This window comes from Oryctolagus cuniculus, chromosome 1 (genome assembly GCF_964237555.1).
Source record: "Oryctolagus cuniculus chromosome 1, mOryCun1.1, whole genome shotgun sequence".
NCBI lineage: Eukaryota > Metazoa > Chordata > Mammalia > Lagomorpha > Leporidae > Oryctolagus > Oryctolagus cuniculus.
The window spans coordinates 190288004-190312389 of NC_091432.1; the positions used below are offsets into that span (position 1 = coordinate 190288004).

Consider the following 24386-nt stretch of genomic DNA (forward strand, 5'->3'; position numbering starts at 1 on the left):
GCTTGAGAAGAATTCGAGTTAGTTCTTCTTTAAATGTCTGGTAGAATTCAGCAGTGACACTATACAGTTCTGGGCTTTTCTTTGTTGAGAGGGTCTTTATTACTGATTCAATTTTCATCTTGGTTATGGGCCTGTTTAGGTTTTCCATGTCTTCATGACTCAGTATTGGTAGATTGTGTCCAGGGATCTGTCCATTTCTTCTAGGTTTCCCAGTATGTTGCCATACAACTCCTTGTAATAATTCCTGATGATCCTTTTTATTTCTGTTTTATCTGTTACTTCCCTTTTCATCTCTAATTTTATGGATTTGGGTCTTTCTCTGTATTTTGTAATTTTTGTTAGTTTGACCACTGGTGTGTCAATTTTATTTTTTCAAAAAACCAGCTCTTAATTTCACTGATATTTGGATTTCTTTGTACTTTAACTGGGTGGATTTTCTGCCTTCACATTCTTGCATACTTATGGCTACCTTTCTGTGTTTCTTAAGCATCTTCTGTAAGGCTGAGCAAGTGGCAACAAATTCCTTCAATTTCTGTTTGTTACGGAAAATCTTTATTTCACTTTCGTTTATAAATGAACTTCGCAGGGTAGAGTATTCTGGGTTGACAGTTTTTTTCTCTCAATACTTGTATTGTATCTCGCCATTCCCTGTAGCCTGTAAGGTTTCTGATGGGAAGTCAGCTGTGCATCTATTTTGTGATCCTCTGAAAGTAATCTGGTGTTTTTCTTCTAGAATCTTTATATTTTACTGTAGAAAGTTTGACTACAATGTGTCATGGTGAACATCTTTTCTGGTCATATCTGTTAGGAGTTCTTTGTGTTTCCTCTATTTGAACATCCCTCTCTTTCTCCAAATTGGGCATGTTTTCTGTAATTATTTCATTCAGTAAGCTTTCTGGTCCATTCATTCTTTCCATACCTTCAGGACCTCCTAATACCTGTATATTGGGTTGTTTGATAGTATCCTATATACCTCTAACACAGTTTTTAAGTTTTCAGGTTTTTTTTTTTTTTTTTTTTTTTTTTTTTTTTTTTTTGGTTTGACTGTTAGATTTCCAAAGATTGTTTTCTAGTTCAGATTTTTTTCTTCTTCCTCACCAAATCTGCTGTTAAGGCTTTCTACCACATTTTTTAATTTGATCTATTGAGTTCTTCATTTGTGGTATTTCATTTTCATTTCTCTTTAAAATCTATTTCATGGGGAAAATTTTCATTCATATCACGTCTAGTTTTCTTTAGTTCATGGATTTGCTTCTGATTTATTTTTTGAGTAGTCCTATGGTTGACTGTTTTGAATTCTGTTCCTGGCATTTCCTGGATCTCTTCATCTTCATATTATAATATTGAAATGTTGTTGTGTTCCTTTGGGGGCTCCTAGTATCTTCCTTATTCTTGTTTCTTGTATGTCTACATTTAATTTTAGGCATTTGTGGCGTTGATTTTTTTTTTCCTCTGATGTCTTTTATCCATGAGCTATACCTCTGTGGCTTAGTGAGATGTCTGCACTTTCAGTGACTGTCAAGTTTGTGGTGGGTGTGGCCAGGGAGCTCCTGTCAGTGCTCCAGGGTGGGGCGAGTATTCAGGTAACACCCAAGTTGGGCATGGACCTCAGTGGCTGAGTGTTAGCCCCCAGTGTGTTCTGTCCATTATATGAACCGCACAAATGATCTGTGCAGTCCTCCCTGTGAGCACAGTGAGCGTATGGAGCCACTCCTGGTGATTGCCCAGAAATCCAGCTACTCCCTACTCCTTCTCATGTAACCACTGAGTCCTCATGGCCTGAACACACAAGGCTTCCACAGTCGCTGTTTACCCTGCCAGCCTGTCCAGTCAACAGAGAGGCAGATGTTCCCTGAGACAGCTCTGCCTAGATGTCTTGATCCTAGGAGGCTGCGGACGCCTCACCATCCTACGTGGTTTCCAAGCCACCTCCTAGCCAGGCTCAAAGTCAGTGGGGGCTGCAGATTGTTCCTACCCTTAGAATCACTGGATCACGTGGTACACAAGAGCCACTGGCCAAATGTTGCTCCTCTACTGCTGCCAGTACTGCTGTGAAAGTGACATCCTCTCTCAGCCAGTTGCTGTGCGTGTGCACAGACCCAAAATGGTACTTGGCCTTTCTCAACCGGGCAGTGGGGGGTGTTGTGGGGAAGTCAGGGTGAGACAGACGTGCCCCCTCTAATTCCACAGGGTACACAGGCAACCGCTGGCAACTTTTAGCCCCCAGGACTCCAGTCTGGACTCAAGCCACAGTCTCTCTCCAGTTATATAGCAGTGGTGTGCTGCAGTCCAGTCTCACCTGTCTCCAAGTTGCCGCCCTCTCTGGCTCTCAGCCACTGCAGTCGTGCGCTGTGTGTCCACACCCTCTACATAGGTCCATGGGGTTCCTCCTCCTCTTGCAGTTTTCTCTCCAGTTCTCCTCTGAGAGTGCACTTTCTACACCCCTTTATTTCACTGTTTATCCCTAGTCCTGTGCATCACACCACTCTGTAATCCACCATCTTAGAATCTCTCTAAGAGTTATTAATGAAGATTAGATATATAGGTTTGTGCAGTGTGTGTGTCAGAATAGCAATCTATTTTTATTTTTCATTTTTTTTTTAATGCACTTACTTATTTGAAAGGCAGAGTTACAGAAAAGGAGAGGCTGAGACAGAGAGATAGAGATCCGTCTTCCATCTGGGGTTCACTCTCCAAATAGCTGCAATGGCCACAGCTAGGCCAGACCAAAGCCAGGAGTCAGGAGCTTCTTCCGAGTCTCCTGCGTGAGTGCAGGGTCCCAAGGTCTTCAGCCATCTTCCACTCCTTTCTCAAGTGCATTAGCATGGAGCTGGGTTAGAATTGGAGCAGCTTGGACTCGAACCAGTGCCTGTATTGGATGAGGGACTGCAAAGGGTGGCTTTACCTGCTATGCCACAATGCCAGCCCCTATTTTTATTTTTTTAAAGATTATTTAATTGATTGGCAGAGTTACAGAAAAAGAGGAAGAGACAGGGAGTTTTTTAATAGAAAACCTTTATTTAATAAATATGAATTTTGAAAGTACAACTTTTGGATTATGTGGTTCTTCCCCCCCATAGCCACCCTCCCACCCACAAACTATCCCATCTCCTACTCCCTCTCCCATCCCATTCTTCATTAAGATTCATTTTTAATTATCTTTATATACAAAAGATCAACTCTATACTAAGTAAAAATTTCAACAGTTTGTACCCACACAGACACACAAATTGTAAAGTACTGTTTGAAGACAAGTTTTACCATTAATTCTCATGGTACAACATATTCAGGACAGAGGTCCTACATAGGGAGCAAGTGCACAGTGACTCTTGTTGTTGATTTAACAACTGACCCTCTTATTTTTTTTTAATTCTTTTTTATTTAGTAAATATAAATTTCCAAAGTACAGTTTATGGATTACAATGGCTCCCCCCCCCCATAATTTCCCTCCCACTCGCACCCCCCCATCTCACGCTCCCTCTCCCATTCCATTCACATCAAGATTCATTTTTAATTATATACAGAAGATCGATTCAGTATATATTAAGTAAAGATTTCATCAGTTTGCACCCACACAGAAACACAAAGTGTAACAATACTGTTTCAGTACTAGTTATAGCATTACTTCACATTGGACAACACATTAAGGACAGATCCCACATGAGAAGTAAGTGCACAGTGACTCCTGTTGTTGACTTAACAATTTGACACTCTTGTTTATGGTGTCAGTAATCTCCCTAGGCTCTTGTCATGAGTTGCCAAGGCTATGGAAGCCTTTTGGGTTCGCTGACTTCGATCTTATTCCGACAGGGTCATAGTCAAAGTGGAAGTTCTCTCCTCCCTTCAGAGAAAGGTACCTCCTTCTTTGATGGCCCCGTAGAACTGACCCTCTTATTTATGATGTCAGTAATCACTCAAGGCTCTTGTCATGAGCTACCAAGGCTATGGAAGCCTCTTGAGTTCACAAACTCCGACCTTATTTAGACAGGGCCATAATCAAAGTGAAAGTTCTCTCCTCCCGTCAGAGAAAGGTACCTCCTTCTTTGATGGCCCCTTCTTTCCTCCGGGATGTCTCTCACAGAGATCTCTCAGGTCATTTTTTGCTACAGGAGACAGTGATTTTTCAATCAGTGATTCACTCCCCAAAATGGATACAACAGCTCAGGTTGGCCAAGGCTGAAGCCAGGAGCCTGGAATTGTTATTTGGGTCTCCCATTTGTGGCAGGAGCCCAAGCACGTGAGCCATACTCTGCTGCTTCCCAGGCATATTAGCAAGGAGCTGGATCAGAAGTGGAGTAATTAAGATACTAATTGGTACCCACAAGGGATGCCAGGGTTGCAGGTGGCGACCTAACCTATTGTACCATAACACTGGTACCAACACTCAATTTTAAAAGCGTTCATAAAGATTAGTTGTTGATTGTTATTGCTAGTGCTATTAATTTATAATCTCATTCTTGAATAATTTTTGGGAGATTTATGAAAGCATGTTAGGAAGTATTTTTGTATTTTCCCCAAGATATACCAAATAATATATTGAATTTCAAAGTGTTTTATTTTGTTATATCAGATTTCAGTGGGCAACCATCCATTTTTATTCTGTGGTTTCTACATATGCAACTGATGAAAAATAACTAATTGTTGTGTTGGAAATCGATTAAACTACCTTTTGTACTCTTTAATTAGAATCAGGTGCATCTGACCAGCACCATCTGAAACTGGTTAGAAATGTAAATTCTCAGGAGCTAACCCCAGATCTACTGAACTTAAAACCTGAGGATAGGGTTCACGACTTTGTTTCAGCATGACCTCCCAGTGATTTTGCTAGTTTGATAACCACTGCTTTAGAAAATAATTGAAGACTTTATCCTGTGCTTTTGTACATGCCACGGACTAATTAAATCATCTGGTTTTATTGTTATTTCTATTTTGAAACAAACTTCTACGTACTTGTTTTTCATACAAGATGAGGCTTTTAGCAATAGCTCAATTTTTACACATTTAGGGGATTACTATTTATTTTAAATGCTTCCTGTGTTTAGAAATAGAATTATCTGGCTTTGCGTAGCTATAAAGAAACTTTAATGCAAGCATTTAAAATGTTTGCAGAGAATATGTGATTGTTTTTGCATTAAGCCTGAATAAAAAATTAGTTTAACACATTAAGAATTTTTATATACTCATTTTAGCATAGCAGTTTAGTGGTTATTTGATATATTCATTGATTGCTTATTGTTATGGCAGCTTGTGAGAAGGAGGTAGGAGAGAGATTGACTATATTTTAAATTTTTTTTTAATTTTTTTTATTTTATTTTTTGACAGGCAGAGTGGACAGTGAGAGAGAGAGACAGAGAGAAAGGTCTTCCTTTTGTCGTTGGTTCACCCTCCAATGGCTGCCGCGGCCAGCGCGCTGCGGCAGGCGCATCGCGCTGATCCGAAGCCAGGAGCCAGGTGCTTCTCCTGGTCTCCCATGGGGTGCAGGGCCCAAGCACTTGGGCCATTCTCCAGTGCACTCCCGGGCCACAGCAGAGAGCTGGCCTGGAAGAGGGGCGACCGGGACTAGAACCCGGTGTGCCGGCGCTGCAAGGTGGAGGATTAGCCTATTGAGCCACGGTGCCGGCCGAGAGATTGACTATAAACAGATGGAGCTTAGGACCCCAAAACTTATTAGAATTAAAATAGGAGTCAGGGAGGATTAAGTATTTGGATTCTTGAAATATGTGAAAATGCTAGAGCTCAGTATGAATTAACATGATACATCCTTGAAAATAGCTGAACCTAGGTTTCGTTAGCAAAGAAATGGTTGGATTATTAGACATGATAATCATCTTGACATAATACATTTTTATTGACATAAAGAGAGCAGATAGTTAATTCTAAGAATATAATAATACTTCCCTCATTGCTTTTTCTTTCTTTTCCTTCTTTCATTTTTTTCTTTATTTATTTTTTATTCTAATTTTTGAGATAACACATTTTTAATTTACATTATAATCTGAGATAAAAAGAAATAGAAATATAGGCAAGGACTATAAAGATTAATCAAGTGAAAAGACGTTATTTCATTCATATACAGTAATTTGAAATAATCACAGATCATTAAAATATAATACATTGTTCTTAACCATTTGACAAAGATATAAAACAGAGTTTAGCAAAACTGTATTTGCTGCAATACTGATACACACAAGCATTTCTGTTCTCTTAATTTTTAGCTCCCACATATAAGGGAGAACACGTGACAATTATCTTTCTGTGTCTGGCTTATTTTACTCAACATGCTGTCCTCCAATTGCATCCATTTTGATGCTGATGGTAGGATATCATTCTTTTTTATAGCTAAATAATATTCCATCACGTGTTGGGGGCCATATTTTCTTTATCCATTCATCTGATGATGGACACCTTGGTTCAGTCCATATTTTGGCCATTATGAACAGTGTTGCTCTAAATAAACATGGTGGTACAGGTATCTCTTTGATACAGTGGGTTCATGTATTTTGGGTATATAACCAGTAGTGGGATTAATGGTTTATATGGCAAATCAAATTTTAGTTTTTTAAAGAAATCTGTATACTGTTTTCCACAGTGGCTACAATAATTTACATTCCCACCGAGAGTATACGTGTTCCCCTTTCTCCATGTCTTTGCCAGCACATGTTATTCTCTGTCTTTTGGAAAATAGCCATCCTGACAGTGGTGAAGTGATATCTCATTGTGCTTTTGGTTTGCATTTAAAAGGATAAAGAGGAACTGTAACACTTTTGGAGTAGAATAATCAGAGTGATAATGAAGATTGAAACCCTGACTCATAGGTAGAAGGTACTGAGAAAGGAAAAAGCTAAACTGCATGTGCGAAAGTCCTTGGAGGGAGGGTTACCCCACTTTCCTGATTTTGTTTTCTGTTGTCCCCTACTCCTCTTTTCTTTGGAACCAAGTCCAAAGTCAGTAAGTTTCCTGAGTTGGGCATTTTGAAGCCAGTGGAGTCACTAGGACATGCCTTGTTTTACATTGATCAAGAAAGAAAATTGGGAGTAGCTACCTATTCTGGAAAATGAAAACATCTAGGACCAAAACTACTTCTGAGTACAGAAGTCAAGGTAGCTCTAGCCTATAAGCCCTGAGTCAAGAAAACATCATTTGATGCAGGGAAGAAAAGTTTCAGATGAACGTCTGTACAGTGAGGACCACGATGGTTGTGGAGATACTCAGCTACTTGGTAGTTCAGAATATCGCTCCCCGTCTTCGTGGAGGAACGACACAGGACCCTGCGTTGTTCTTTCATCTGCTCGGCCCTCCCCGGGTTTGCTGCTGGTTCTTCCCGTGGAAGGGCGGTTCCCCCTAGCCACTTTCCCCACTTCCGCGGGGGAGCGGCACACCGCCGGCCAGCTCTCTCGGGGGCTGCACAGGTGTTCCTTCAGATAGATGTTCCTCGTGCATGTTGTCTCTCTCCTCCTTTATAGTCCTCTTCCACCAATCCCAACTCTGCTACCCACACGCCGAGCGCGCTGCTCTCCTCCAATCAGGAGCAGGTCCTACAGTTTATTGGTTGAACTGGAGGCAGCTGTGTAGAAGCTGTTTCTCCCTTCTCAGCGCCATATTGTGGGAGAGCAGATGCATAGAATAAGTCTTAATTCCAGTAACTTAGTCTAGTCCGAGTTGCTTCCCACACAGAAGAGTACTTTTCCCTTCCTCTACTAGCTGGCTAAGACAGAGGATACAAAAAATCAATGCTACTTTTCTTTTTTAAATAATATCGCAAGTGTGTGTGTGTGTGTGTGTGTGACAGTGTGACAATCCATACCTGTTTTTTGTTTCCCTACCCAAGAGGAAAAATTTTTAATTTTTTTTATTTGGAAGGCAGAATGTGTGTGTGTGTGTGTGTGTGTGTGAAAGAGAGAGAGAGAGAGAGAGAGAGATCATTCATCTACTGGCACACTCCCCAAATAGCTGCAACTGCCAAGGTTTGCCAGGCCTGATCCAGGAGCTTGGAACTCTAACTATGTCTCCCACCTGGGTGGCAGGGGCCCAGGTACTTGGGCCATTTTCCACTGCTTTCCCAGGCACATTACTAGCAGGAAGCTGGATTGGAAGCAGAGCAACCAACATGTCAACCGGTGCTTCAATATGGAATGCTGCTGTACCACAATGCCAGCCCCCGAGAATAACTCATTACCAGATGCTATAATACCTGGCACATAGTAGATACTTGGTAAATTTGAATGGAATAAATATATATATGTAGAACTGTGACTACAGCAAATGTTTGGAATTTGAAGATATCTCCACAGTTATCTTTATTTTTTCATTGTGTCTTTCTTTCTCTACCTTAGTCTTTTCATTGTGGATCCTACTACATTAGACTGTCCTGTCTCCTGTTTGTACCTCCAGTGTGATATACTCTTTTGCTTCCTTCTATCTATGAGTTGTCCTCTCCTGTGATATTGAATCTAAGAATAGATTTATTACGTTTTACACAACATTACTACAGCCTATATCTGTACATTGCCCATTGGGGGCCACTAGGATACTAATTTTCATTGAGAAATCACAAAATAGAACATAGTAATACCTTTATCCCTTTCCTTCTTAACAGTAGTAATATTGGAGGAAGGTTTATGCAGGTTGGGAGTCTGCTGAGGTATGTGGGAGCTCTAGCCCATCTAATCTAGAGGGTCAGCTGTGCAGCTAGAGACATTATCCAGTTGTGTCTTCCAGTTCAATCAGAGGGCAATTAGGAGAGGATTGAGGGGAGTAGGAAGAAGGAGTCTCTGACTTGGGTGATAAGTGTATGATAAAGACATCCAAACCTAATAGGAAATAAAAAGGACTGCAGACTTTGAGAGAGATTAATAATTCAATTTTTGATATGTTGAGTTTTAGAAGGTCTTGAAGGACACCAAAAGAATATATATATAGTCATCAATTGGAAGAAGAATTTGAAAACTGGGAAAAGGTCAAATTTTAACCATAGGAATGACAGATTGCCATGGACATAAAATAAGTCAATTCAGAGCAGAACCCATAGTTTAAATGAAGGAAGAAAAGATAGAGAAATAATTATCTGAGAATAAGAAAAGTCACAAAAGCTCCCCAACCACCCAAAAATGCAAAAATAAAAACCATAAAGGAAAAAACTTGAAAGAATGTATCAATAGTGTCAAATACTGCTGAGTAAACTAAGAACAGAAAACTGTGCTTTGGGTTTGATTTTACTGAGAATAAGTTCATTTGAATAGCAGGAGGAAAGGCCTCCTTTTAGTGTGGAGATCTAAAAGGAAGATAAGAAACTGGAAACAGCATGCATAGGGGACTCTCTTAAATTTAGAAGAAAAAGATATGAAATGGTAGTTAAGTCCTGGTAAAACCAGGAATCCAGACTTTCCTCCTAATCAGTTAATCCCTGACCAGTCTCTCAAGAGTGGAATTTCTCAGAGAGCTAAAACAAAGATTTATGATTTTCAGTAGCCTAGTCTGTGTCAGGTTCAGGAGATACTGTCTTTTCTGCTACTTCATTTGGCTTACATGCACATTACCCCATGATCAAGAATATCCTAGATCATGTGTGCTGCAAGCTCTAACTCTTTGCTTCCAACTCAAAAAAATCTCAGTAAGGTCAGTGAATGATAACATTATTATGAGATGAATCTTAATCCTGTGTAATGTATATTTTTAAAAATTTCAGAGTAAACATTATGTTGGTTAATATAACTTCACATTTTATTATCATAATGTTTATTTGGCATAGTCAAAACATGAATGGAAATGGCTGTTTTATTAATAGTATGTTTAGTAAACTTTGGAACTATGCACATGAAAAAAATGATGGCTGAGACTTATAATGATGATTTGTCTGGCAGCATTGAGTTTTGATAAAAGCAGGTTCCAATGAAAAAACTTGAATTTAGTACCGGTATGTTATTCAAATATAGTTTATCTTGGGTATGAGTTCATTTTATACATTTTGTAACCTTAGATCTCTTAAAACTAAGTATCTCTGTATAGCTCGAGATACTTAGTTCAAAGTAACAAGTCTTGAAAAGAAAAAAATGCATATGGCAGGTAACTGTTCAAAACTGGTAACTGGGCTGTTTGAGTTTGGTATCTCATTTTTTCTAAATAACTAAAACCTGGATTTAAAAAAAAAAAAAAACTCTTGCTAGGATTATATGACTCCAGGGATCCTCTTGGATAAACATTGGGCTGTGGCATTAAAACACCAAAAATTATCTAAACTTGGTTTTTGTCAACAGCATACTGAGGCATTCCTTTTGCTGTTTAATAATCTTGCTAGATCTCTTTGAAGTCTTACTAGTGCTATCTTACTTCAAAAAGGGAGAATCCACTAACCTCTATAGATGAGTAACATAAGATCTTATGCCTAGTGTCAGTCCCTGGAAGATCATTTATCCTTGTGTTTATTTGCCAGTTGAAAGCTTAATGAAAGATAATATCCTATGGAATGCAGTTCTCTTAGTTCTCTAGTGGTTGTCTGTAAGTATAAACTTGAAAGGGATAGCTATTAGCAAAATTTTCTTAATTTCAGGAAAGAGATCACATAGAGCAGTTGATAGTGGAATGCAAGGAGAATTTATCATCGAATATTTAAATTATTAGTGCCAAAAATAACAGCTAGAGTATTAAATGGCTAGATTTAATTATTCACTTACTAACCTTGTAGGCAAGTTGCTAACCTTATCTTTTTTAAATTTTTTAAATTTTTTTAAAATTTTTATTTAATAAATATACATTTCCAAAGTACAGCTTATGGATTACAATGGCTCCCCCCCCCCTTAACTTCCCTCCCACCCGCAACCCTCCCATCTCCCACTCACTCTCCCAGTCCATTCACATCAAGATTCATTTTCAATTCTCTTTATATACAGAAGATCAATTTAGTATATATTAAGTAAAGATTTCAACAGTTTGCACCCACACAGAAACACAAAGTGTAACAATACTGTTTCAGTACTAGTTATAGCATTACTTCACATTGGACAACACATTAAGGACAGAGATCCTACAAGGGGAGTAAGTGCACAGTGACTCCTGTTGTTGACTTAACAATTTGACACTCTTGTTTATGGTGTCAGTAATCTCCCTAGGCTCTTGTCATGAGTTGCCAAGGCTATGGAAGCCTTTTGAGTTCACTGACTTCGATCTTATTCCGACAGGGTCATAGTCAAAGTGGAAGTTCTCTCCTCCCTTCAGAGAAAGGTACCTCCTTCTTTGATGACCCATTCTTTCCACTGGGATCTCACTCGCAGAGATCTTTCATTTAGGTCTCCCCCCCTTCCCCCCACAGAGTGTCTTGGCTTTCCATGCCTAAAATACTCTCATGGGCTTTTCAGCCAGATCTGAATGCCTTAAGGGCTGATTCTGAGGCCAGAGTGCTGTTTAGGACATCTGCCATTCTGAGTCTGCTGTGTATCCCACTTCCCATGTTGGATCGTTCTCTCCCTTTTTGATTCAATCAGTTAGTATTAGCAGACACTAGTCTTGTTTGTGTGATCCCTTTGACTCTTAGTCCTATCATTATGATCAATTGTGAACTGAAGTTGATCACTTGGACTAGTGAGATGGCATTGGTACATACCACCTTGATGGGATTGAATTGGAATCCCCTGGCACATTTCTAACTCCACCATTTGGGGCAAGTCAGCTCGAACTTATCCCAGTTTGAAAGACAGAGTTACAGAGAGAGGTAGAGCAGAGAGAGAAGACTTCCATCCGCTGGTTTACTCCCCTGATGGCCACATTGGCTGAGCTTTGCTGATCTGGAGCCAGGAGCTTCTTCTGGGTCTCCCATGTGGGTGCAAGGGCCCAAGGACTTGGGCCATCTTCCACTGTTTTCCTAGGCCACAGCAGAGAGCTAGACTGGAAGAGGAGCAGCCGGGACTAGAATCAGCGCCCAAATGGGATGCCAGCGCTTCAGGCCAGGGCTTTAACCTGCTGTGCCACAATGCTGGCCCCTAACATTTTCTGTTATATACTTAACACCTCATTAAAGATTTATGTGATCAAGAAAAAACTTTATTCATATAAAGTTTGTTATTTGTGACAAATGACCTCTCATTTCTCCCTCACAACTAATTATGCTAGATTTGTATGCTCTGAGAGCATTGTTGATCATTGAAACTGAGTAGTAGTTTAGTTAAGTTGTTAATGCATTTACAGCCTTTTCTGAGTGGACCCAGTATTCCCTGTTAGTGTTGGATACAGCCTGGCTAAGAACTCATGACCACTGATTATTTACTCTCCTTAGAAATAGCTTTCAGTTTTAGCTTACTGTCAGTAATATTTTGGAAACCTTGACATAAGATTTTTCTTAGAATCAGGGCTGTTCTCAATGAATTTGAGAAAAGTATTTTCAAGACCAGGGGAAAAAACTGTGTGCTGGCCCAGGCCTCTGATTTTGCTATCACCTTTGTGTACTCATAAGTCACTTACCACCCAAGAAAGTATCGGGAGGTCCATGCTTCCCTGCTTCCCCTAATAGTTCAGGTCTCTACCTCCACTGTCTTATTCCATTTTTCAACTTTATTGATGCTCCAACCAGAACTTGTAAAAACTCCATACTTACACTGTTTCAGGCTCTGGATTCCAACTGTTGGCCCTCCCATTTTCCTTGAAATTTTGCACCTAAATTTCTTTTTTTTTTTTAATTATTTTTTTTTTTTTGACAGGCAGAGTGGACAGTGAGAGAGAGAGACAGAGAGAAAGGTCTTCCTTTACCGTTGGTTCACCCTCCAATGGCCGCTGTGGCTGGCATGCTGCGCCCAGCGCACTGAGCTGATCCAAAGCCAGGAGCCAGGTGCTTCTCCTGGTTTCCCATGCATGTGCAGGGCCCAAGGACTTGGGCCACCCTCCACTGCACTCCCGGGCCAGAGCAGAGAGCTGGACTGGAAGAGGAGCAGCCAGGACTAGAACCGGTGCCCATATGGGATGCCGGCACTTCAGGCCAGGATGAAAAAAACTTCAGATTGGAGCAAACACAAATTTATTATGCTTTCTGTCCATGGGGCCTTGGGTACATGGGACTACAGCCAATTCACTATCCAGGAAAATAGCCACATACCTCTGAAGCTCAATATTTAACAGTGAAATCCTATTGTAATGAAATTATCATAATCCACCCTACTAACAGTTCTTTTGTGAGGCTAACTCATCAGATTTCATTATCATCTGGACCAAGGATTTTTATCCTTTAAAATCCATCTTTCCTGTCCATTAAAATTCAACATGTCCAAAACTGCAGTGACCAATTTCATCCACAACTTACTCTGCTTTTCAGTTAATAATACCACCGCCTACATGGTTACCCAAACCAGAAACATAGGAGTCATATTTGACTCCTCTCATTCTAACTTTCACCAAAATCTGTTCACTCCAGCTCTTTAATGTCCTGAATAGAAAACTGTACCTTTCATCCTAATTATTACCTCCTAATTGTAGTTAATTTTTATCTTTCTCTCAGATTATCAAGACAGCTTGCTTGCTTGCTTTTTAAATATTTATTTTATTTATTTGAAAGTCAGAGAGAGAAGAGACAGACACAGATCTTTTTTTTTTTTTTAAAGATTTTATTTATTTGAGAGGTAGAGTTAACAGACAGTGAGAGGGAGTGACAGAGAGAAAGGTCTTCCTTCCATTGGTTCACTCCCCAAATGGCCGCAACAGCAGGAGCTGTGCTGATCATAAGCCAGGAGCCAGGTTCTTCTTCCTGGTCTCCTATCCAGGCACAGGGGCCCAAAGACTTGGACCATTTTCCACTGCTTTACCAGGCCATGGCAGAGAGCTGGATTAGAAGAGGGGCAGCCAGGACTAGAACCAACGCCCAAATGGGATGCTGGCGCCGCAGGTGGAGGATTACCCTACTGCACCATGGTACTGGTCCCAGACACAGATCTTACATCTACTCGTTCACTCCCCAGATGGCCGCAAAGGCCAGGGCTGGGCCAGGCTGAAGCCAAGAGCTTCTTCCAGGTCTCCCATGTGGGTGCAAGAGCCCAAGGACTTAGTCCATCTTCCTCTACTTTTCCCAGATCAGTAGCAGGGAGCTGGAATATAAGTGAAGCTGAACTCTGTAATTAACACACAATTATTCTTAGGTGTTTAAATTTTAACTGAAAAGTGATCCCTGTTAAATATAAGAGTGGGAATAAGAGAGGGAGGAGATGTACAATTGGGGATATGCTCAATCGGACTTGCCCCAAATGGTGGAGTTAGAAACGTGCCAGGGGATTCCAATTCAATCCCATCAAGGTGGTATGTACCAATGCCATCTCACTAGTCCAAGTGATCAACTTCAGTTCACAATTGATCATAATGATAGGACTAAGAGTCAAAGGGATCACACAAACAAGACTAGTGTCTGCTAATACTAACTGATTGAATCAAAAAGGGAGAGAACGATCCAACATGGGAAGTGGGATACACAGCAGACTCAGAATGGCAGATGTCCTAAACAGCACTCTGGCCTCAGAATCAGCCCTTAAGGCATTCAGATCTGGCTGAAAAGCCCATGAGAGTATTTTAGGCATGGAAAGCCAAGACACTCTGGGGGAAAAAGATCTCTGCGAGTGAGATCCCAGTGGAAAGAATGGGTCATCAAAGAAGGAGGTACCTTTCTCTGAAGGGAGGAGAGAACTTCCACTTTGACTATGACCCTGTCGGAATAAGATCGAAGTCAGCGAACTCAAAAGGCTTCCACAGCCTTGGCAACTCATGACAAGAGCCTAGGGAGATTACTGACGCCACAAACAGGAGTGTCAAATTGTTAAGTCAACAACAGGAGTCACTGTGTACTTACTTCTTATGTGGGATCTGTCCTTAATGTGTTGTCCAATGTGAAGTAATGCTATAACTAGTACTGAAACAGTATTGTTACACTTTGTGTTTCTGTGTGGGTGCAAACTGTTGAAATTTTTACTTAATATATACTAAATTGATCTTCTGTATATAAAGAGAATTGAAAATGAATCTTGATGTGAATGGACTGGGAGAGTGAGTGGGAGATGGGAGGGGTGCGAGTGAGAGGGAAATTATGGGGGGGGGGGGGCAATGTAATCCATAAACTGTACTTTGGAAATTTATATTTACTAAATAAATAAAATAAAATAAAAATACCATAAAAAAAAAGAAGTGAAGCAGCCCAGTCTCAAACTGGTGCCAATATTTGATGCTGACATTGCAGGTGGTAGCTTTACCTGCTTTGCCATAACACCAGTCTCTCATGACAGCTTTATAATTGGTCTTAATAACTCTCTTCTTTTGTTCTCCAGACCTGAAATATTTTTCAAAAATGCAAACTGATCATTTTATTCTTCTGCTTAAATTCTTCAATAATTGTTCTTAGGAGAGACTCCAAAGTTTTGTTTTGTTTTTTTAGAAACTCCAAACTTTGTAACCATGCGTCTTAAAAGATATTTCATAATTTACCTCATCTTTGTGCCACCATTTCTCTTCACATTTTCTACCCCAGCCAATACACTTTTTCAATTCCTTGTGCTACTTCATTCTCACTTCCAAACTTCTGTACTAGATATGCTTTGGTATTTGATTTTTCTGTACTTTGACCAAGTATTCGTTGTTTATAATACAGCTTAAATATTAATTCTTTAGGGAAGTTTTCCCAGTCCTTAAACTAGCCTTGCTGGGTGCTCTTATAGCATCCATTTTTTTTTTTTTTATTTTAAACAAAATGGCTTAACGATTTATTTGAAAGGGTGACAGAGAGATAGAGAGAAGTCTTTCTTCTGTTGTTTTACCCTTCAAATGCCCTCAATGGCTAGAGCTAGGCCAGGCCAAAACCAGGAACCAGAATTTTTATCTGAGTGTCTCGTGTGTATGACAGGAACCCAAACACTCAAGCCATCTTCTACTACCTCCCAGGTATACCAGCAGGAAACTGGATCAGAAACATGTATTATGATAGCACTTAGTATGTTTTAACTTCAATTACTTGTTAAATGCCTGGACTGAAAGCACTTTGAAGGAGGTAACTCCTTTGTCTTGTAGTTGGAAGGTAGAAGGGACTTCATAGGAATTTGTTTCCTATCGGTTGGGAATATAAATACTAGACTATGAATTATTTTCAGTCAGGAAATTGTCTTTTCCAAATATTCAAAGCATATGTATTTGACTGCTTTAATGGACTCTGCAAGTCAGTGTAAAAGATTTTCATTAATTGAGTATAATGAATATTCAATGACTAATAGCATATATATCATTTAAGAGATATTTTTAATTTAAAGCAGTATATCTGGAATTTTTGAAATTAACATTGCATTTTGTATCTGTTATAGGTGAAATGAACCAGAAATACAAGGAACTTAAAAAAAAGGAGGAAAATATGGACAGTAAGTGATAATCTCATAGATATTAAAATATTATACTCTAATTAGTACAAAATAGTGGAAATTCAAAGCATTTTTGCCTTGAAGAATAACTAAATTTCAGATATAATTAACAGATAAGTAGAAGAGTCTAAAAAAGTATGAATATGTGTGTGTGTGAGTATTGGTGATAGATTCTAAAATAAGTACATGCATTCATCGTCTGCCTAAAGGGAGGCATTTGACTACATTATTGAGTGTTGAATGTTCTCTTTACATACTTTCACTGTGTTCCCCCTTTTAGATGTTTGACTTTTTTTTTTTTTTTTTGGCTTTTCATAATACTTGTCTCTTTATTAGCTCTGCCCATATTACTTGATTATATCACCAACTGTAACTTAATAAACTTCTGTTGCAGTTTTCATTCACTTGAAAAAATTTATTTACTTATTTGAGAAGCAGATAGATGGAGAGAAAAGAGAGAAGCTCACATCCTCTAGTTTACTCACTAAATGCTTGCAATGGCCAAAGGTGGCCCATGCTCTGAATTTAGGACCCGGGAATACCATCCAGGTTTCCTTGTGGGTAGCTTGAGTCATCACCATTGCCTCCCATAGTCTACACTGGAAGAAGCAGGAGTCAGGTGTCAAACCTAGATATTCAGATGTGAAACTCAGACTTCTTAAATGGTACTTTAGCCACTAGGCTAAATACCTGCTATCTTTGACTTTTAAAAAATCTCCGCGGCTCACTAGGCTAATCCTCTGTCTGCGGTGCCGGCACACCGGGTTCTAGTCCCGGTCGGGGCTTCAGATTCTGTCCCAGTTGCTCCTCTTCCATTCCAGCTCTCTGCTGTGGCCCAGGAAGGCAGTGGAAGATGGCCCAGGTGCTTGGGCCCCTGCATCCACGTGGGAGACCCTGAGGAGGCTCCTGGCTCCTGGCTTCAGATCGGTGCAGTTCTGGCCGTTGCGGCCATTTGGGGGTGAACCAACGGAAGGAAGACCTTTCTATCTGTCTCTCTCTCACTGTCTAACTCTGCCTGTCAAAAAAAAAAAAAATATCCACTTGACTTTAAAAATGGATCTTCACTCAGTCTTACATTGTACATTTATAATTTTTTTAAATTGACATACATTATCTTTTACCAATTTTCTTTTTTTTAAAGATTTATTTATTTATTTGAAAGTCAGAGTTACACTGAGAAGCAGAGAGAGAGAGGGAGAGGGAGGGAGGGAGGAAGGGAGGTCTTCCATCTGCTGGTTCACTCCCCAATTGGCCGCAATGGCTGGAGCTGCGCTGATCCAAAGCCAGGAGCCAGGTGCTTCCTCCGGGTCTCCCATGCGGGTGCAGGGGCCGAAGGACTTGGGTCATCTTCCACTACTTTGCCAGGCCATACCAGAGAGCTGGATGGGAAGTGGTACAGTTAGGACTCAAATGGCAACCATATGGGATGCTGGCACTGCAGGCAGCAGCTTTACCCACTACCCTATAGCGCCAGCCCCCTGGTTTTCTTTTAGGTTATCATTTTCTGCTGGACTCTGAAGTTTTATTGGTTTTTCTTTTTTTAGAAAGCTTTTATTTGCTAAATATGAATTCTGTAGGTACAGCTTTAGGAATATAGTGGTCCTTTCCCTCATACCCGCCCTCCCACCCCCACTGCTATTCCACCTCCTACTGTCAATTGTTACTCTCATGGAGGCATGCTATAAAATAAAAATTGTCAATTATGATGTTATAGAATCCCAAGACTCCTTTAAAATCTTAATAAGTTCTGAAAATTGACTCAAAATCAATTAATTGTTTTATTTTTTTTAAGAATTATTTATTTTTTTGAAACAGAGAAAGAGATCTTCCATTCACTTGTTCACTCCCTAGATGGCCACAGTGGCCAGCACTGGACCAAATCCTGGGGTCAGAAGCTCCATCTGGATCTCCCAGAAGGGTGGCAGGGGCCCAAACATGTGGGCCACCTTCTGTTTCTTTTCCCAGATCAGTAGCAAGGAGCTAGATCAAAAGTGGGGTAGCAAGGACATGAATCAGCAGCTATACGGAACGCCAGCTTTACCAGCTTTACAAGTGATGGCTTTCCCCACTATGTCACAACACCAGTCCCTCATTCTTTTCTTGTTAAAAATGCTTTTGTTAAAGAAGAAAGGTGTAAAGTCAGGAAATGGTGTCACAGCTCCATAATATTGGAAATCACAAGATATTTTTTACTGTGGCTTAGGTTTTCTTTAATAAATATTGACAATAGATATTTACAGAATGAATTAAAAGTATTCTTGTGCTATAGAATCTTAGAGTTGGAGATCACTATCCAAGATGTCTTCCTAAGTGCTTATTATGATTTGTTTTCCAAACAAAATAACCTCTGAAGGAGTATTCCTTTATGCTTTTGTATGTGTAAAAATCTCATAAGACTACTTAATATGTTACCAGTGGATAAAGAAGCAGGATATTAACTATACAAGGGTACTTAAAAACATTCATGGAAAAATAGAATTAAAAGTTTGTTTTGGTGCTAAAATTTTTGAAATCCATGCACACGACTATTTAGATGTTAAAGAGAGAACGATCCAACATGGGAAGTGAGATACACAGCAGACCCATAGAATGGCAGTTGTCCTCAGCGCTCTGGCCTCAGAATCAGCCCTTAAGGCATGCGGATCCGGCTGAAAAGCCCATGAGAGTTTTTCAGGCATGGAAAGCCAAGACACTCTGGGGGGGGGGGGGGGAACCTAAATGAAAGATCTCAGTGAGTGAGATCCCAGTGGAAAGAACGGGTCATCAAAGAAGGAGGTACCTTTCTCTGAAGGGAGGAGAGAACTTCCACTTTGACCATGGCCTTGTCTAAAAATTATCAGAGTCAGTGAACTCAGGGGGCTTCCATAGCCTTGGCAGCTCATGACAAGAGCCTAGGGTGATTACTGATGCCATAAACAAGAGTGTCAATTTGTTAAGTCAACAACAGGAGTCACTGTGCACTTACTCCTCATGTAGGATCTCTGTCCTTAGTGTGCTGTACATTGAGATTTAATGCTATAACTAGTACTCAAACAGTATTTTTCACTTTATGTTTCTGTGTGGGAGCAAACTGTTGAAATCTTTACTTAATGTATGCTAAACTGATCTTCTGTGTATAAAGAGAAGCGAAAATGAATCTTGATGTGAATGTAAGGGGAGAGGGAGAGGGAAAGGGGAGGGTTGCAGGTGGGAGGGACGTTATGGGGGGAAGCCATTGTAATCCATATTCTGTACTTTGGAAATTTATATTCATTAAATAAAAGTTTAAAAAATGCATTAAAGTAATTTAATTTTTAAAAAATTATTGAATGTTGTCCTCTACCACCATCTTCAAATAAAAGTTTTTTTTCTTGAGTACTGTTTTAATAAAAAATATTAAAATATAAGTAGAGAAAAACACAATGGAAATCCATTACAGAAGGCAAGCCACATCTATGTTTATTCATGCTAACACTAAAGTTATTTTTCACTGAAAGTTTTTTTTTAAAGATTTATTTACTTGAGAGCCAGAATTATAGACAGAGAGAGGGAGAGATAGAGCCATTTGTTGGTTCACTTCCCAAATGACCACAACAGTCAGAGCTGGGCCACTTTGAAGCCAAGAGCCAGGAGCTTCTTCTGGCTTTCCCACATGGGTGCAGGGACCCAAACATTTGGGCCATCTTCTACTGCTTTCCCAGGTCATCAGCAGGGAGCTGGATTGGAAGTAAAGCAACTGGGACTCAAGCCAGTGCCCATATGGGATGCCGGCACCACAGGCTTATGTTTATCCTATAATGACACAGCACCAGCCCCCTTTTTTTAGTTTGGGAAGTTCTGTAAGAATACTTTAAGTATGTAACCAAGAGAAAATTATGTGCTTTTGTTCTGTCTTATACAATTAAAAGGATGATTTCCTAGAATATTTATTTATAACTTGAATAAATTATTAAATTTATTTAGTTGAGGTTAGTCCAGCCTTCTAAGTACTCATTTTTAATAAAACATTTAATAATATCAATTTCAGCAGTAAAGTTTGTGCTCAATTATAGGTGTTAGTAATTATGGATGTATTAAGCAGATCCTTATTTAATAACAGCTTTTTTGTGATCTCAATTTTTTTTTAAGATTTTATTTATTTATTTGAGGAGTAGAGTTACAGACAGTAATAGGGAGAGAAACAGAGAAAGGTCTTCCATCTGCTGGCTCACTTCCCAAATGGCTGCAGCGGTCAGAGCTGGGCCGATCTGAAGCCAGGAGCTAGGAGCTTCTTCTGGGTCTCCCACACGGGTGCTGGGGCCCAAGCACCTGAGCTATCTTTCACTGCTTTCCCAGGCCATAAACAAAGAGCTGGATCAGAAGAGGGGTAGCCGGGACACGGAAAGTGCCACAAGCAGAGATTTAATTTATTATGCCACAACGTCATCCCTTCTGATCTCCATTTTTATCATGTTTCTTTTGAGCCTACCTGTATATCCTTGTAGTTTATTCATATCAAAGTTATAACAGTCTTTAAGAGTTTAAAAATATGTATAAATATCTTGGTTGAGGGCTGGCGCCACAGCTCACTAGGCTAATCCTCCGCCTGCGGCGCTGGCACGCCAGGTTCTAGTCCTGGTTGGGGCACCGGATTCTGTGCCGGTTGCTCCTCTTCCAGGCCAGCTCTCTACTGTAGCCCGAGAAGACAGTGGAGGATGGCCCACGTGCTTGGGCCCTGCACCCGCATGGGAGACCAGGAGGAAGCACCTGGCTCCTGGCTTCGGATTGGCACAGCGCTGGCCGTAGCGGCCATTTCGGGGGTGAACCAACGGAAGGAAGACCTTTCACTCTGCCTGTCAAAAAAAATAAAACAAAAACAAAAAAGAATATTCTGGTTGAATAATTGCCCTTCGGGTAATGAAAAATAACAGTTTAAAATTTGTATTTAGGGGCTGTTGCTGTGGTGCAGCGGGTTAACGCCCTGGCCTGAAGTACCGGCATCCTTTATGGGCGTCGGTTCTGGTCCCTGCTGCTCCACTTCCAATCCTACTCTCTCCTGTGGCCTGGGAAGGCAGTGGAAGATGGCCCAAGTCCTTGGGCCCCTGCATCCACGTGGGAGACCCAGAGGAGGCTCCTGACTCCTGGCTTCAGATTGGCGCAGTTCCGGCCATTGCGGCCAATTGGGGAGTGAACCATCAGATGGAAGACCTCTCTCTCTCTCTCTCTCTCTCTCTCTGTGTCTTTGCCTCTCCTCTCTCTGTGTAACTCTGACTTTCGAATAAATAAATAAATTTTTTAAAAAAAATTTGTATTTATTTGAATTTCTAAAGAGTACTCTTAAGACTCACAATTCAGAACTATATCAACAGTAATCTCTATTATCATGTTTTTCAATTGGCAGATTTTATTGAGAATTTTGAGGAAACTAAGAATCAAGAACTGGAACGGAAGGCACAGATAGAAGCCAGCATTGTTGCACTATTAGAGCACTGTAGTCGAGTAAGTACCATGGGCCTGTCTTTGTGTCCTCATTATTTTACTGTACATAACTTTCCAATTAAAACTCAACAAGTGGAATGGCTCAGGATTATGTCTGCTCATTTAAATAAGTAAATTCCCTTGCTCAGCATTTTGTTTCTTTAAAGTATTCATTTTCATTTCTCTAGCAAAATGCTAGCTAATTAGGATGACAGGGGAAAAGAATGCCACATGTAAAATCAATATTCAGCAGTAAGTGGGGCACTAATTCAGAGTAATTAAGATTTTCTTCCACTATTAATGTTAAAAGTAACATTTGCATGGATAATTTTAAAACCTAGACATTACATTGGAAAATGTTAATATATTTTTACACTGTAATTTATATTACAAATTAAGGGATTATTTTCTTGTAGTACCTAATGAACATCTTGAAGTATCTAAAAAAAGTTTATTTAACATCTACTATGTGTGGTATCACAGTAGGAAAGTTGCATGGTCTCTTTCTTTCTTTCTTTCTTTTTTTTTTTTTTTTAAAGATTTATTTATTTATTTGAAAGTCAGAGTTATACAGAGAGAAAAGGAGAGGCAGAGAGAGAGGTCTTCTAACTGCTGGTTCACTTCCCAGTTGGCTGCAACGGCTGAAGCTTCTTCCAGTTCTCCCGTGAGGGTGCAGGGGCCAAGCACCTGGGCCATCTTCCACTGCTTTCCCAGGCCATAGCAGAGAGGTGGGTGGGAAGTGGAGCAGCTGGGAATCAAACCAGCACCTATATGAGATGCTGGCACTGGAGGCGGCGGCTTTAACCTGCTATGCCACAGCGCTGTCCCCGCATGGTCTCTTTTCAAGATTCTTAATGTTATAAGGTGACGACCAATTCTTGGTATAGTTGAATGTTTTTCTACAGTAACAATAAAATTCAAGATTTATAGCCTCTATTAATTGAGAAAATCTGAATTCGAATCTCACTGTATTCTCTTTCTATAAAATATCTACATTAAATGATATATTTCTTTTTTTAAAATTTTATTTATTTTTAAATTTTTTAAAATTTATTTATTTAAAAGTCAGAGTTACACAGAGAGAGGAGAGGCAGAGAGAGAGATAGAGAGAGAGAGAGGTGGGGGGTGGTTTCCATCCGTTGGTTCACGCCCCAGTTGGCCGCAACAGCCAGAGCTGTGCCGGTACGAAGCCAAGAGCCAGGAGCTTCTTCCAGGTCTCCCACGTGGGTACAGGAGCCCTTGGGTTTGGGCCTTCTTCTACTGCTTTCCCAGGCCATAAGAGAGGGCTGGATCGGAAGTAGAGCAGCCTGGTCTTGAACTGGTGCCCTTATGGGATGCCGGCACTTCAGGCCAGGGTGTTAACCCACTGCACCACAGCGCCCACCCCAAAACTTTATTTTTGTTTACTTGAAAGAGTGACAGAGAGATCTTCATCTGCTGGCGCTCTCCCCATATTCTCACAACAGCCACATCAAAGCCAGGAACCCAAAACTAAACCCAGGCCTCCCATGTGGGTGGCAAGATCCAAATACTTGAGCCATCATTTCGCTTCACAGGATGCACATTAGCAGTGAACTAGACTCCCAAGTGTACTTAGAACTTAAGCCCAGGCACTCTGATACAGGATGTGAGCATCTCAAGCAACACCTTAACCGTCTGCACCACAACTCCCACTCCTTGAGTGATTTATTTCAGAAAGAATACTCGATCGAAGCATCTTATCCTTTAGCAGTGTTTTCCAAGAATTTTATGAGTTAAGTCCCTGGAATTTTAACTATTTTTATTTCTTTAAAAATACAGAATATAAACCGAATGAAGCAGATATCCTCAATCACTAATCAAGAGCTAAAGATGATGCAAGATGACCTCAATTTTAAATCTACTGAAATGCAAAAATCACAAAACACAGCTAGAAATTTAACATCAGGTGAGAAGGCCTAGATTTTAATATTCTAGTTTTTTTTCTGTACCAAATTGAAATTCTAAAAATGTATCATTTTATTCTCTTTGATTTTTTTGAAAGTTTCATTGATTGTGAATTATGGGATATGATTTATAATTATCTGTTTCCTCAACATTTGTAGTCTCAGAATTTTGTAACTCTTCTCTTGCAAGTAATAGTATTATATTGGCATATTTTCATTCATTTAACATTTATTGAATACAGACTTACAGTGATCAACTGAAGATACTTTGACTTTATGATGGTATTAAAGCAATACCCATTCAGTAGAAACCATACTCCTGAGCTTTAATGTGCAGCATAGTACTCTCATGATACTGCACAGTGGCAGTTAACTGTGTCTCCCAGTCAGTTGTGTAGTCAGGAGGGTGAACTCAACTATGTCCTATGTTGCTAAGCTTTGATGTTCAGTAGGTTATGTATACCAAATGTTTTTTTGACTTGTAATATTTTCAGCTTACAGTAGATTTATCAGTATGTAACCCTATTGTAAGTCCAGGAGTACCTGTATTTGCTCTATGTCTTTGCTATATCCTGAGTGTTGTCAAAGATAAACAATGCTGGACGCTAGTTAAAGTGTTAAGGACAGACTTTATTGAGTAATATCCTATTGCAATACGGAATAG

General features: G+C 40.0%; 1 protein-coding gene across 1 annotated transcript in view; it reads left to right on the top strand.

Moving 5' to 3' along the window:
• IFT74 (intraflagellar transport 74) overlaps positions 1-24386 on the top strand; it is a 116406-nt gene that overhangs the window by 62042 nt on the left and 29978 nt on the right. The window contains exons 14-16 of the mRNA XM_002708044.5: positions 16308-16361; positions 21721-21818; positions 23598-23724. Coding sequence (XP_002708090.2) covers positions 16308-16361; positions 21721-21818; positions 23598-23724 — 279 coding nt within the window. The remainder of the gene's footprint in view (positions 1-16307; positions 16362-21720; positions 21819-23597; positions 23725-24386) is intronic.